Below are 16,817 nucleotides of genomic sequence, written 5' to 3' on the forward strand. Positions count from 1 at the left end.
GAAACTTTTGTTATCATTCTTTGCTATTCTATTTTTAGCTAGCCTTCTGATTAAATCCTTTCTTCTATTCTTTTAGTATAGTTTTAATGTAGTATATATTATAAAATAATCGATTGAACCTTCTGTAACGTGGAGTCAGATCTTCGTCTCTTCCCTCATCCAAGAACCCCTGTGAACACTGTCACAGATGGCGGAAGGTTGAGTGTCTGCTTCACCTCCTTGTTCACCAAACAACAGAAATGAGTCAGTTCTCATTTCCAAGGGAATAAGCAAGTGGTTCTATTCAAAGCTGAAAGTGAAAGGATTGCAGATCACAGTCATAGATCCTGGTGTTTGGTTCAGTACTAGTCAATCCCATTGTTCACTCCCTAGTCAACCCTGTTAGTGTTGTAAGTGACTACTGCCTGAAAAATTCTTAGTGATGATCCATCCATGCAATGTCTGCTTATGAAAGTGGCCTTCTCAGTAATCATCTTCAAGTCACTGTCCTATGGGTTATTTGTAAGCCATCTGGAAAGAATGGGATGACTCATTCATTTTGATGTGGCTATGGGGTTTGTGGCCATAGACAGAGAGAAACAATGTGTACTTGGTCATATGCCTGCAGGCAGTTTTTCAGACTTCACTTTAATAGGGACCAAGTTTTACTGCACTGTTTCCTTAGGTTTATTCTGATTTAGTCTATTGAAAATAGTCATAGACTAACCACAAGTTTTGTGCTGGGTAGACATGTCTTTTTTCTTCTTTGTGGGTATTGGTGACATCACTTAAATGTGTCATTGTCAGATGCATGCTATCTGATTTTTGTATGAGGTGTTTAGAACTGCAGCAGAAATTTCACTCTAAAAAAGGAGAAGGAAATTAGATGTGTGAGATGAGAATTATTTCATTTTGAGAGCTTGGTTTATTTAGACAAAATTTCAGGAAATTCAAAGCTTGTCCTGAATAAACTGTTCTGAAAGTCCAATAAACTGTTGTGAAAGAATAATGCTAGTAATCATAAAGCTACAGAAGATTTGAGATAGAAGCAGAGTAAGAGTCTTAATGACCTAGAATCATAACTGTATTCTAAATGAAATGTGTTTAATTTCCTGAGGAAAATATTAACAGTGAGGATTAGGAGTAGAAAATATTTTGTAGGAAGTTTAGTTAATTGATAGAGTATCTTTCAAAGATAAAATAGTTCAAATCCCCAGAAATTTAACTGTTCTCAAAAACTGAATGGTGTAAGTACATAATGCGTTCTACGGTGCCTCATATACACATTGTTTGTTGATGTTTGTAGAAATATATACAATGACTTTTTAAAAGAGAACTTGTGTAAGAACATTTTTTACTTCATTGAAATCAGTGAAATATTTAAGTCTCTTTTTGATGCCATGGAGACTAGAAGCTAATATACTGATACACTGCAGTGTTACTACATATGTGCAGCCAAGTTAATTTCCAGTTTAAAAGATAGTTTGCAAAGATATTATGGTTTTGTTAAGAAATGAAGTATGTTTCATCCCATATGAAAATCTGAAAGAAATAGACTAAGATCACATCTAATGAACTCAATCACTTTGTATTTGAAAGTAAGAAAGATTCTGATTTGAATCAATATTGTCTTGAATTGGATTATTTTTTTTTGCTGTGTCAATTGATTTGTGGCAAAGGCAAACTACAGGGGCTGATGCTATTGAATTCCAAAGGAGCTTAAAAAAACTCCTTTAAAACAAGGAGATATTTTCAGCAAAGTTTTTACTACCATCAGTAAAACAAATCCTAATAACGTTTGAATGTTGTATGCAGTATTTCATTTATAATGCTCTTCTGAATATATTCTTTGTTAAGCACAGCACTGTTTAATTCTATAATTAAACCATATGGGTCAGTTCTAATTTACAGACCAGTGGAGAAACTTTAGGCTCAGTTAAGATGTGTGGGATCCCATCTTGAAGTATCACTTTGTAACAGCATGTAGAAATTGCTAAATTCTCTGACTAGGGGTGTTGTGAAAGAGACTTGTGGCCATGCTACAGAAAAGTTTAGGATTCAAAATAGGTTTTAATTTAATGAATCCACGCAGTTAACAAATCTGATTGTATCTGTTTTACTCTCTTTATGAGCTGGTCCAAACAAAATAGGAGAGGAGGTAATTATAGTAATGGAGAAAAAGAGGAAATGTAATAAATATTCATAAAGTACATAAAATTTGCTTTTGTCATAATCTATTTTATCTAGGTCACCTTTCACGTTGTTCTTGTCCTGATAGCCTATTTATTTTTTCTCCTTTTTTTTTTTTTTTTCCTCACTTTCTTCCTAGGACTGACTCATCACGTCTGTAATCTCCTAACAGAAGCTGTGGCCCTGTACTTGGAGGCAGATGATAAAAGGAACACCAAGACAGCAAATGTCCTGCTTGGGTCCTTACTTGACATTTTGCAATACATGCTGACATATACAGCAAACATTGTGCGCCAGACTTTGCAGGTATGGGATTTACTCATGGGAACTTGACTGTCTTAAACAATTTTTTTGATAACTTCCTATTATCCTTAATATCAAGACTCCCGCTATTCTGATTTTATGGAACTTCTAGTGTAATGAAAACTCAATTTGTCTTCCAAGTTACTCTTTGAACCACTGCAAGTCATGGCATTGGTGGTACTTCCTACTCCAACAATGACATCCTCCTGTTTAAAAATGGAATACAAAATACAATTCAAAGAAATTTCACATAACCCTCATAGCAACATATGAAGGAAAAGCATTCATAATTTTTTAGATATGATATAAATCTAGCAAATTGTGCTTTTCTTTTTAGATCATCTGCCAAATTTTGAAGTTAGTCAAGTGGAAGTGATTTCTGTATTTACACTGCAAACAACATGTACTCTTCATGTTAGGTTTTTACTGTTCTTGATATTATTCACTGAAGAACAGATATTTGTCAGGTGAAATATTTCTAAAGGACAGAGATTCAAAAGATTGCAGATGGGTTGTAATACCTTGCAGGATATGGCTTCTTTAATCCCCAGAGTCCCTCTTCTATAGGTTGGTTGGTTGGTTTTTGCTTTGTTTTGGTTCTGCGTTTTTTGGTTTGCAGAGTTTTGTGGTTGGGGAATTGGGTTTTTATGGGGGTGGTTTATTAAGTAGTCTTAATGCAAAAAGTTGCTGCTGAAAATTGAGCTTTTTTCTTTTTTCTACATTGATTTACACAAGCAGCTATGTTATCAACCACATTTCAGTGAGAGGTGTTTGGTTTAGATGTGTGATGGTGCAATATCTTGTGGTTTTTTTAGTCTTCTATTAGCAGGTTCTCTAATGATATTTTCATCTAAGAATCACTTCATAGATCAAATTTTGTAAGCTAATTTCTTGTTGTCATATTTTTGGCATTACTCCGTGTAATCATAAAGAGCTGAATTCTGTACTTATGCTCCATACAGCAGTGATGAGGCAAGTTGTTCTGGAGGACATGAGGAGAGGATCTTGCACATGAATTGGTAATAGTGAATTGATGGGTTTTATTTAGATTTAAAATTAAATCTGTTCATTCAAAGCCAAATTCTGTTCTGGCTTTACTTGAATACAACAGTTGATTGATGCACTGAAACTCTAGCTCCAGTTTTGTTTATCTCTCATCATGGTAGTCTGCTTTGCTCTTAAAGTCTAATGAGTAACAAGGAGCAGCTGGAAAATCGAGTTTTGAACCACAGGTCTATGTGTCCATATATTAATTTTACAGTGGTGTTTAGTGTCTTGACAGTACTCATCACAAGATCCCTGAGACCTCTACATCAGTACACATACTGTATTGAGTGGTGGCCATTAGTTATTGTCTACACAGTTTTCCACTATTCACGTGTCACTAAATGCATCACAGATATTATTATTGGACTGTTTTTATAAAGATGTTTTGAGTAAGATACCATTTAAATCAGAACTTGTAAAACAGAATCAAATCTTCTTGTATTATCCATTTCTGAGGCTTAAGTTTTCTTTTACAGATGACAGGACCTTCACTTGAATCCTTTTTATTTTACTCTTTTATGTGTAAAGTGATAACCTTATCCAGCTGCATAGGCAATACATATCACCACTTTTCCACTGCACTGAAGTACTTCATGCTGGATGGTGCTGATAACTGTATCCAGGTTCAGGAGAAGAGTTGCCTCTTTATGGTCCAAGTACTTTTGTATTAATTTGCAGGTCTGTTTTGGAGAGATTTTTTCATATGTCCCAGAGGTGATCCACATTAGCTGAGAAGAATTTGAAATTTCAATTTGATATATGAACTCTATTTTGTGACTCTGGCACAGGTTGCCCAGAGAGGCGGCTGTGGATGCCCCAGCTCTGTCAGTGTTCAAAGCTATGTTAGATAAGACCAGGAGCAATCTGGTCTGGTGAGATGTGTTCCCTCCTGGGGATGGGTGTGGATGTGACTAGATGATCATTAAGGTCCTTTTGAACCCTTTAACATTCTGTGATTATATCATTCTACAATTTAAAGTAGGTTTAACAATGCTATAGTGTGTATCCTTCATATAAATATGTAATTTCTTTAGTGCTGTTGTTCATTGTCTTTCCGAAGACACTAATTTAAGACACAATAATAAAAAAGTTAAAGAAAGTAGTCAAAGATTCCTGATGGAAGGTGTCTATCTTCTCATCCATGTACTAATGAGAAAAAGCTGTTTTAAATTTTGCTGAATGAAAGTGGCTTACTTCCCTTTCTTCATTAATGTAAACATTCAAATTTTTGTCTTCTCTGCACTTTTTGTCCTTCTTGAACTTCAGCATTCCGGGTCATTGTGGTGAGTCCCAGAGATACTCATACCAATGTGACTTATTGCCTGGAGAAGCAACCTTTCAATTCTCTTTTATTCAGAAATCCTTTCCAGAAGAAAGGCATTATCCTTTCAACTCATAAATATCAACAGTGGAGTTTGAGCAGTAGTGGCACCTGTCTCAGGGAACCTGTTCCTCTGTTCACTTAACCAAATGAAAACCTCCAAGTATTACATTTGGACAGTGATTTTTAGGATTGAGCTATAAATGAAACACAATACAAATTATTCTTAAATGTGTTCTTGAGACAAAATGTTTATTTTTTTCTTTAGCAGACTGACTGTATAGGGTCATGGTTCAAAGCTGGTGCAAGGTAATGGCATTAAATGAAAAAATCCTGCAAGACAACCTTTCAGGTCATAAATTGCACTGCCTGTAATAGTAGTATGTCTTGATGATGTGGGGATGACAGTGGTCATGATTACAAGTAGTACCTGATCTTATTACCTGCAAACTTTATTATTCCTATTTCAGAAATAATTCAAATTATAATCTATTGTGAATATTTCAGGATACAGAGTAAGGCAGGCAGGAAAAATTGGACACTATTGCTGAGAATCCTAAATTTTCAGTCACCTTGATTATCTTGGTTTGAGCTATCTTTGCACGCACACTTTATTGCATTTTGCTGAAGCAATGTCATGCAGGTCAGTATATTCAGCCTGTACAGAATGGCACGACAGCATGGGTCCCTTTGCTTTGTGCTTATTGTCACAGAGGGAGCATCACTGCTCATTGGCAGCCCAGGAATACTTAACTAGAAATGATGCATAAGTTCCCTTCAAACTTCCATTCACACTTGGACCACTTAATGGACCTAATTTGTTCTTCATAACAGAACTATCCCCAGAGTTGCTTTTGATTTCTTTTCTCTCTTGTTAAGGCACAGAAATCTGGGGCAGGAGGAGACACACAGGCTGCTGAAGACCTTCTGCTTATCAATAAACCCCTGACGGACCTGGTTAGCCCACTTATTCAACTGGTGAGAGTTTGCTTGTTTGTAACCTTATGGAATGTTGCTGAAGTTGGAATTATGCAATTGAATTGAACATATTAGAGCTCTCTTTACTAGTTTTTAATTGTTTACAAACTCCCACCTAGTACTCTATCACTTTGTAAGTTACCAGTAACAGTGACTTGGAGGTTACCAGTGATGTCAAAGTCTGTTTGTCCAGAGCATAGAAGTGGGATGAGGGGTGGACTGCAGGTTCTCAGTTTGGATACATATTTATATAGCCAACATTTGTCATTCAAAATGGACTAGTCACCACTGCATAGGGAAAGGATGGCATTCAAAATTTGAATCTAATAGTACTACTTCCTTTAGAGAAGTCAGTAAATGCAAAATTGGTTTGTAGAGAGTGATGCATTTTAATATTATTTTCTAGGGTTTGAGCCTTCTGAGTTTTCTCAAGGATTTTATTTCAACATTATCCTGAAGGATTTATGAGTGGGAGTGGTCCCTGTGATCTGTAAACATCTTTGAAGTGTGTCTGTTTAAAGGCAGTCCTTTCCAGGGTTTACTAGATGTACAGCACTACATTGAAATCTCCACAGAGGGCCGCATTATGCCCTAATGCATCCCATAAGCTCAACCTCTGTCATACGGAGATCTATATTTAGTCTGTGTGTAATGGTTTGTAGTAGAATGCTTCTTGAGCTGGACAGTGCTTTTAGAGGCTGCATCAGCCTGTAAGTCAACATAAAGCCATTAAAATGGTATATGAGAATTTCGGTGTATCACGGTATCCTTTCTGGGATATTTCACTTAGAGGTGTTTCAGATTCACTGTGTTCTCTTCCAGACCCTTTTTTTTTTAATTTAAAAAGAGGATTTCAGGTTTTTTGTGATATCAGTACTACAATCCTTCTATTATCTTTAGCACTGTCTGTCATCTATTTTAGGGAAGTGTGTGATTCCTTTTTTATTAATTTTTGGCATTATACTTGATGCTAAGTCCTCCTTTGATGGATTTATTTAAACCAGCTATTGACAAAGGCTTTTTGGAAATGTTCTCTGAATGACCGGAAACAAAGTGACTGAATTTCAACTATTTAAATTTCAACTTTATAAATTCTTTTAATTTATTTTTTATTGATTTTTTAAAAACTGCCAAGTATGATAAATAGTATGAGATGAAGAAATGCAAACATTAATTTAAAATGAAACTAGTAATAAGTTTAAATTATATTAACTTTTTAAAGAACAGAAAATTAGAGGCCAAGCTTTAACTCAGCCTATACCACCTGGAAGTCTTGTATAAGTTTTTAATTAAAGGATAGGATAATTGTATAGTTAGCATGTACTGATTAGATTGTGACTTGTCTTTGTATTTCAGAAGCATGACTGTAAATTACCAGTAGGTTTTGCTTTGTTCTGTACTTCTGCAGATTCTGGGTTTTTTTCAAATGCTTATTTTAAATCTTCTGATTTTAACATACAAGTAAAAGATAATGACCACCACTTCCACTTCTTTAGATAAACAGACGCATACATACATACATACATATTGTCATTTCAAATATTTTTTCCCACTGCTCTAATAAACATTTCCTGTTAAGCTTGGAAGAGTTTGAGCAATGGAATAATCATCTTAGCATTTAGGAATCACTTGTTTGAAATGGTTTATGCTCTAATCTCTTTTAATAGAAATAGATTATGTGTGAAGTCTAGAGCAAGTCTCAAGATGCGTGTGCTCCCTGCTCCTCAAATGCCTCAGGCCTACCTAAACTGAAATTCTGTGAAGCTGCCAGTGGTTGTTCTCTGTATTCATTGAGCTGTGTGGGTATATAACCCCTCATTGGTGTTTTGAGGAATTCAGTTCTTTGTGAACTTGTTTTTCTGGAGATAATGGAGGACTTAGATTTTGAACTAACCATTACTTTAAAATATTGAGTTAAAATTCGTTTCTCTGCTTTGCTATTTCTGCCTTTCTTAGCATATTTATAGTATCTTGTACTCACATAGTTTCCTAGTCATATTGTTTCCTAGTTCCTAGTTTGCTAGACACATTAAGTAATTGTTTTCCCTCATTGAAGTGTGTATCCCTCAAGTAGATTATTATTCTGTGTCTCATTTACTTGTCTTTTTATTTTGCTCAAGTTCTATATGTTTTTCTCTCTCAATAATCCCTCAAAAAATCAATGTGAGTTAAACTTCATAATGTCAAAAACTTTGAATCAATTTTTCCCTTGTGTGGTTGTTATTTAGACTGTCACTAAAGGCATAACAAAACAAGTTCCAGAAGCCTAGATTGCATTTAAATGAAACTTCAGTGATTTAACAATGCTAAAGAATAAATAATTACAAACTATGTCATGAAACACTGCAAAAATGGAGAATTCAGTATTTAATCCCAAGATCATTATGACCATAATTGATCAATAAGAGGAAAAAAATTGAGCATTTAGTTTTCTCCTTGGCAGTTTTGTGTTTAAAAGTTAATTACACTTAGCTTTGTTGGGTAATGTTTCTTTGCTTAACATGAATTTAATTTGAATATTATTCTGAAACCTGCAGCAATTGTAGAGCATACACAACACCTTCTAATTTTTGATGTGCCCATTATACTGAAAAAATTACTTTTGAAATCATTTCAGTGTGGATTTTCACAAAGTTTCAGAAACTATGCCAGTTCCTATAAAAAGGAATTTTGTTTTCTGTAGGTCCTAGATTCAGTTCCTAGGTGTAGATCTTCCAGTCATTTCTGGAGCCTGCTAGACTCTGGGAGAGAACTTTTTTTGACTTCTGGTAGGAGTCTTCCTCATTATAATATTACCAGGAAAATTTGGACTTGATTACCATGCTCCATGTGTTACCATTGAACATCCAGTTAGTCATGTCCAAATGTGAAGCGGATAAATATGAAACCTCAGTGCACATGGATGATTAAGATGGTCTTTTTTAGGCATTTTTTGTCTCTGTATTGCACTGATGCTAAGGCTGTGCCCAGACTTCATTTTCAGAGTGCATGAAGTTATTTGCTAATGAGTAATGAAAATAACTGCAGAAGAACGATTACTGGAGAATTTTATTTCATATGTCTTTCTCTAGGCATCCAGACTGTTCTATGATCAGAGTGGAAAGTCATATGTTTATATGCTATATTTGAAGTATTCTCTTATACAGAGCTATTCTAAAAACCAAAAATCTCTCAACAAACACACCAGGGAAAAGAAGAAAATGTTGTTACATGCACAAAATTTCAGAACGGGGATTTAGTTTCTCAATAATTAACCTAGATTAAAATGAAGTAAATATATAAATATTTTTTCCCTTAGGAGAGTGCTGCTAAGTAAAAAAAATATTTTTTTTCATTTAAAATGGTGCATATTTACTAATAAGAATAGCACAATAAAGCTAGCAGATTAATCATGACGTTATGCTTTTACATTTTGTAAAATGTTTGCAAAATCATCTTCCCTATAGATCCCCGTGGTGCTTCCTTTACAGCATGTTCTGTAATCACATTAGTGATCTAATGAATATCCATCTCTTATTGTAATAAACTCTCTATGTGTATAACCTCATTAATGCACAGAAATAGTGTCCCCTCCAGGTAATCCAGGCAGGCAGTTTCATTGTAGCTCTAAAATTAGATGCTGTAACAATTCCAACGGTGTGAAAACTGCCACTTCAGCTCAAATAATCACGCGTTTCTTGCAGTGCTTTGCAATTCATGAACACACTGCAACTCAGTTTAAAATGATGGAATTTTTGAGAACAGATTGCAGAAATATAGATGTGCAACAACAAGAAACTTCCTGCTCTTTACCACATTAACTCTAAAATACACAGCGCAGGTTCCATCTAAAAAGGAAAACAGAATTTTGTGTTATAAACTTGTTTACAGGAAGTTATAACGTGGCTATAGAAATTAAGCAAAGAGTAATACACTGCTTTCATCGCACAGAAGTCTTGTCATGAGGTATTATTTTAAAGTAAGTGAAAAATAGATCTACAGTTTTCAGTTAGAGCATGGCAGAATTTATGACCTTAGCTCTTCAGTAATTTATTTTAAGGTGCTGGATTCTCTTCAAGCTATGTACTAGGCAAGAATATTAACAGCAGCAAAAGAAGTACTGATGACTTTTCTACCTTGCTGAAAGGCTGAATCCATAATCCCCTCTAAGGCTGAGCAAGGAAAAGGAAGCTTCATGTAATTATGAAATATTAAGGGGCAGATACTCTTTTAAAGTGTTAGAATTGGTTTCTTCATGGGTTTCTACTCTCCTGAAAGAACAAAACCTATAAATACATTTCAAGCAAATGTACTTCATACCAAATTGGATTGTTCTGATTAGAAAAATAATCAGAATGCTGTTCCATCTAATTAGGAGATGGACCATCCATCTATTTTAATTGTTGAACAACATGATTATGTTTTTCCTGTTCTTATTAAACATGAGGTATTTACTTGAAATCTGGATTTTCATTCTTGATTTTCTGTCTTTACAGATATTAATTGTATTTTCAGCCATTGCTTTTGTTTTAGAATGTTCTTTAGATCCCCTACTCTTTATAACCAGTACTAACACTGACTGGCAGCCAGTGCTAAATTTCAGGTTACCAGCTTACAACTTTTGACATCTAAATCACTACTTGTCAGAAGTGAAATGGCAAAATGGTGAGAGTTACAGAGAAAAATGCTGATGTAGACATACTTAAATAGGGACATTGCTGAGAGTTCCTCTTCCACCTTAATTATTGATGACTGTAGGCCAATGATTCTCATTCCCTTCGGAGTAAATATGGCCTGTCCTATTCCAAGCTTGTTTTTCTCTTCCTACAAGACCAGTCCTACTATTGTTTTGCCCTGAGTTTTCCCAGGGTAACAGCAACTTTCTCCCCAAAGTCTAGTTAACACCAAAGCTCAAAGGGACTCTGGGAAAGCAGAGTAGCAGAAGAGCCTGAAGTACAACAGGGGGTGAAAGGCTTCATTGGCATTGGTAATGATTGAGTAATGTGATGTCATAACTGGCAGGTATTGGGAACTGTAGAGTGATACTTGGAACATGGTCACTGAAGGCCTCTGAAGAGCAAGACTATATGATGCCAGATTGGATGGAAAGTTTCCTTTCATTGGGTTGAAAGGGTTTTCCTTTCTCTTGCTGGGGGACAAAGAGCAACAACAAGGATGAAAGGTTGGGCATGCCAGGAGGAGAGAATCAAGGCCCAACCAAGGCCATTGGTCCAAGCACAGCTCTTCCTCCTAGGGCATAGTGTTCCACTGCCTCACTAGCTGGGTGTTCCTGCTGCAATAAGCCTCCCTTGGGAATAATGCTAGCCAGCTGGACTTGCTTGTTTGCCTCCTTGATAGTCATGGTGCTGGGAAGGACCACTGAGGTTTGTGTGGCTTTATGGATTTCTTCACACACATTTGTTGTAGGAGCAGTCCTCTATGGAGACTGACAGCTTTCCACTTCTCTGATATTTAGTGAATATCTTGGGAAAAAAGCCTCGAGATCAGTCTCGCTTCCAAATATAGCTGTTGTGATACTGAATAAACATGGGATTTTTGTGTCTGCGGAGCCCAGGGAATTAGCCTCCACTGCATTACCCAGGCAAAAATGTACCAATGACCAAAATTTTCACTGATTTTTCATTTTTTACCTTTGTTTAGCCAACGAGCATTTGAAAATTGAATATAATCCCTGTTCTGTAATTTTCTTCAGGAGGTTGTTGATGTAGCTGCCTACCCTGATCAAAAAGCAAATTAACTTGGAATGCTGCTTTTAGAAGGTGTGAGAGACGCATTAAAAAAAAAAAAAAGTAGTTGTCTTTCCTTTCTCTAATAGCATTTTATTTCAATGAAGGAAATGAAAGTTGTCTCAAAGCCCTAAGCAAAATCAGCAGATTTTTTTTTTCAATTAGTTAAGGATTAAAGATATAAATGGACTTCTAAAGCTTGTTACTATTTGTAGCTTTTTCTGCTTTTTGGGTTTGCTAATTGCACTGATGTTATTAGAGAAGGAAATAATCAAATAAGTGGCATTTAGATTGGAATGAAGAAAAAACATATAGCAAAACTGAGGCAGAAATAGCTGTTGTGGTCTTGTCACTTGCATAGTATTAGGTCAAATAGAATGTGATATGTCTTGGGGCTATATATTCAGAGATTTCATCTCAGTTCAGTCTGTTTTAAACAGCAGCTCTGTGAAGCTAGTAGAAAACAGGATTGTATTTGCATGCAGATCCCTTGGGAATTGCTGCTTGAATATTTGAGAGATGTGTGTCTGATATGTTCAGATGGCTTTAAAGTAACTGTGTGGGTTTTCCTCAACATGAAAAAATTCAGGAATTTCATACTGCAGATTAAATAAGTAATCATTATTGAAATGATTTGGCATATTACACTAGTGTTTGGACAAACTGGGCTTTTTTTCCCTTTTATTGTCTGTAAGGATAGTGTTTACTGTATTTTTATCTGGCTTATTTGGTAAATAATACTTTTGGAATGAAAAAAATGTATGAGCATGATGAGGTGTTTTTACACTTCTATACCTAATTGGTTAAGTCTACCACTGACATTTTGTTCAGGTCATAGACTAAAAGGTGAGAAAAAACTATTACAATGATTTCATCGAGGGATATATATAGACAGGACTTTCCTAAATTAATTCCTCATTAGAGTAAACGGTTTTGTAATTTTTTTAGAAAAAAAATATTCTTGTGATATTTGAATTGTCTTTGATGGAGAATCTGTCTCAGCTCTCAGGAAGTTATTTCAGCAGTTAATTGTTCTTATTAAAGAGAGAAAGAGAAAAAAGGAAATCCAAGTATTATCGTTCTTCTAATCTGAATTGCTTTGTCTAAAGTTTTGAGCTATCATCTCTTATCAGTCCTTTTTCAGGTAAAGGAATTAACCTATCCTCAGCCTGCATTTTCCCACATGTTTGAGAGGATATGATCAAGTCCACTTTAACCCTCCCTCTGATATGCTATAGACGCTAAATTCCTTCAGTCCTTGGCTATTATGCTTTCCAATGTGTCATCCTCTTGCCTGTTCCCAAGAAACCTCTATGATTTTTTTCACTAGTGTTTGTGAACTCTCTGTGCTGATGCTAGGCACCGCATTCCTGTTGTCATTCCAAAATGTCATTGTCAGTGCCAAATACAGGCCTAATATAATATCTTTACTTGTTATTTCCAGATTGTACTTTCAGGAAATTTATAAATAATTTTGATAATGGTGTCATATTATGAGAAGCTCATTTAATGATCTCTAGTCCTGTCCCTAAATCTTTTTTGTAATTTTGCTTCCCAGGAAATTATTTTCCATCCTATTGCTAGGACCTGCTGCAGTGTCTGATCTTCAAATGAGTGTAGAAAAGTTAGAATTCAGGAAAATATTTAAAATCTTCAAAATGTACCTTCTAATGTGACTACTTAAAATCCATTAAATAACTAGATAGCCTGTGCTCTACCTCAAGAGGCTTGCTTTAGTAATAATTAAATGAAATTTTATGGTGTGCATGATGTAGAAGATTAGACATCATGGCTGTAATGGTACTTTTTCCTATTACCACTTCTGTTTAAATAGAGTAAAATAACAGTTGGGAGCAACATTTCTGATGCTGTTATGATGTTGCTCTAGATAGACCACTTGACAGAATCAGAGTGCCGATATTGTTATACTGCTGCTTAAGAGTAGATATATTTTAATTATGTTTTCATCACTTCGTTAAGCTTATTTTAGTGCAATTCTGAGTCAATCAACTAGAAATTATTCTTTCCTGTCACAATGCAAATGTTAATACTCTTCCAAATCCCCAGTGAAATGCAACTTTTCTGAAATTGGAATTTGATTTTTGTTTATTTATTTTTCATTCATTTTTAGCTTCCCAGTGAAGATACTGAAATATTTTTGAGTGCCTCACAGAGCTTATTATTGCTGGTTCAGCTGTATGGAGGGAGCAATGAGGAGAGTATGTCTCCAGAAAACATGTACAGCTTTGCTGAAGTCCTGAAGTCCAAAGAAGATCCACGAGAACTTAAGCTTTTGTTGAAAATTGTTAAGAGACTGGTGAGTTGACATCTAACCTTTTCCAAAGTCTGCATGTTTCTTTTATATAATTTGATACATTTTTGGACTAGTTTTTTCCTTCTCAAGGGGAAAAATATTTTAAAATCATTTTAAAACCAAAATATGCTAAGTTGAATATCATGTCTTTAAATTCCACTTTTCTGGAGAAGATGGCTTTCTACACTTTAAACCTCTTATGAAAATGATGCAGGAATTCTCCTATTTCAGTTAGCCATTCAGCAATTTGAGTAACACTTGCTATTTTTCCACTTGTTTAGTAATTCATCTCTATAAGGTATTGAAACCATTTTCTGAATGCCTTCTGAAAGAACTAACCTTGTAGCATTAAATATCTGTTCAGACACAGAGTGGTTTATTTCACAGTGAATAAAAGGCTATTTTATGCTTGGAATAGGTTTGTGCATGGGCTGTTGAGTCTTCATTCTCACGGAGCTATAGGGACCACTTGTGCTGGAGTGGCTGTAATGTAGAGAGCCAGCCAGTGGCAATCCTGCAGGGGCTTCTGGTGATAATGTTGGCAAGTAGAAGGTTCACTTCTGTCCTACTCCAACACAGTGGAATGACAGCAGCTGATGTCTTTCGGGTAGCTTAGGAAGGAAATGTTTTGGTATCTGTAGTGTTCTCTCAGATAATACAATAGGCTTTTATCTCGAAGTGTCTTAATAAGAAGCTTTGCCTGCATTGTCAACAACCTTGCATTATTTGAGTACTTCATTCTTTACCCTCCAAAAGCAGAGGCTTTCAGTTAAAATAGGATAACTGCCCCTAGAGAGGGCAGTGGTTCCCTCAATTTCAAGAGGTAGGAGTTCCTTCAATTTTGCAAGTGCAGTGCTGGCTACTAGAGTAAGCCTGTAATCCATGACAGCAGGAATTAAAAAGGAGCAACTCCCTTGTAGAGATTTCAGAGATCTTGTCCTCTTTCTCCTGCCTGCTGCACTTACATCACAGGAAAGTATACACCATACCCTTCTTCCCTGCTTTCCCAGCCCTATCTTGCCCTGAAAGAAGCATGAATATATAAAATTAAAGTGGATATGATGTTTAAAATTCTAAAGATACTTTCTATTGATTTTAGCTTGTACCTCTGCTACTCTTTCTGAGTAATTATTGTGAGGTGTAGAACTGGCTTTTACTTTTCTCCAAAAGCAAAATGAGTAAAAAGCCAATGAAGTGAGAGAGAAGGGAAGAGATGTGAGGCTGCAATATACATATCTAGATTATTTCATTTTAAAATAGCTACAGACTTGTTTATTTCTCTTCATTTTGAAGCCTGGGGTTCAAAAGTTAACCTAGTGTTCAGGATACTTAACACGGAAACTTCTATTGACTATTTTGAGAGAACAAAGCTCTGCAGTCACCTTTTGAACCTTGCAAGTTCCTGTACTTTAGGTTCCAGTTCTCTCCTTTGTATACCTGGTACTTGTTATTTATAACATCAGGCATAGATTTTCAGTAATTATTGTGATGAGATCATGCAATTTCTTTTGAAAGCAGGGTTCATAGATAATTTGACAGATTATTTAATAAATCATATGTTATTTCTCTAAACCTTAAAAAGTCCTGTTCAGAGGAGATTATTATCTTGTCAAAATTGTCATAATCACAAAAGACATTGAAATATAATCATATCCATTTAAGAAGGATTCAGCCCACATCAGCTGAATTTCGAAGCCTAGAGCAGTGTTTTTCTTTTTATATATCTGAGCAATATTTTAATAGAGAGATCAGTATATGCACCAATTTTCATTGTTGCAAATCAGTGCTGATACAGAGCAGCTCTTCATTTTGTGGTTACATTGACTTTGCTGGTACAGGCACAGGCATTGCTTATGTAAGACAGGAATGTACAAAAAGAGCTCCATGTTATGCTACAGATGTCTTTATAGCATGTATTGCTGGAAATATGGAAGGGCATAGCAGTGGGACTACTTAACCTTGATTCAAGTGTCTTACATGACTGCAGTGAGCCAGTGGAGGCAGATAGAGCAATTTCAGAGTCTTCAATTTAAGGCATATCAGAGGATTTGTTGATGTACAAGATGACCTTACCTTGATGAAATGGAATCTCATATCTATATGTTGGTATAACTTAATGATTAAACCACTGTGTTTTATCTCCAGTGGGTGGAAGGAAGGTTTTTTGAAAAAAGTTGGAGATTTGAGTTTGTTATATTGTTTTGTTCAGGTTTTTAGGTCATCATTGTCAAATTTGACCAGCAAATTGACTGCAGGGCAATACAAACTTCTTGCAGCACTTTCCTCACTAATTGTTTTCCTACAATTTTGTTGAATAAAGATAAAGGCCAGACTTTGTACAAACTTAATACTGAAATCACTATGAACACACCCTTTTAGAAGCTTTATTTTGCTGTAAAAAGGAATCATTAGGAGAGAAAATATGCTTTGAGCTAACTTCTGTAACTGTGTAAGTAAAGATCTTCTAAAAGCTCTAAAGAGACAGCATTGACTGTCTTATTTCTGTTTTCTTTATAATTACTTCTTATATTTCAAAGCTTTGGGCTCTGTCAAGCACAGGTTAACCTGTTTTTTCACAAGAATGTTCTCTCACTGCCACTGATAAAATGAAGAGTAACTGCGTAAAATTATTGGATCAAGGAACAGGGTTTGGAGGTTTTTTTCCCTTCAGCCTTTGCACGAACTCTCTTGTTCTGATTGCTTCATCTTGGGTTAGACAATGCTGCTATTCAGATATGCTTCGTCTTTTTTAGAAGCATTTTTGTAACTGATTGATGACATCAGAAGAGTGATCGCTCTCTTTTTTAATTCTGGAAACCTCTTCTGCCACTTGTCATGGAAATCACTATCTCATAATTCCATCTCTTCTGTGAAGATATAGTGCATCTTATTATGAGTCCAGTAAATTATCTAGATTTTTTTTTTATGAAGCAGAAGAAATTTTCATTTGGGAAGCAAG

At 35.4% G+C, this 16,817-nt stretch overlaps 1 protein-coding gene across 3 annotated transcripts in view; it reads left to right on the forward strand.

Moving 5' to 3' along the window:
- ULK4 (unc-51 like kinase 4) overlaps window positions 1-16,817 on the forward strand; it is a 213,473-nt gene that overhangs the window by 144,770 nt on the left and 51,886 nt on the right. For 2 of the 3 annotated variants that reach the window (XM_063156453.1, XM_063156443.1), the window contains exons 33-35: window positions 2,309-2,475; window positions 5,720-5,818; window positions 13,676-13,861. In XM_063156453.1, coding sequence (XP_063012523.1) covers window positions 2,309-2,475; window positions 5,720-5,818; window positions 13,676-13,861 — 452 coding nt within the window. Of the gene's footprint in view, window positions 1-2,308; window positions 2,476-5,719; window positions 5,819-13,675; window positions 13,862-16,817 lie in introns of those variants that run through there. The other variant, XR_010027757.1, reaches the window with a different exon arrangement.

Source organism: Melospiza melodia, chromosome 1 (assembly GCF_035770615.1).
Source record: "Melospiza melodia melodia isolate bMelMel2 chromosome 1, bMelMel2.pri, whole genome shotgun sequence".
In the NCBI taxonomy this organism is placed as follows: Eukaryota; Metazoa; Chordata; class Aves; order Passeriformes; family Passerellidae; genus Melospiza; species Melospiza melodia.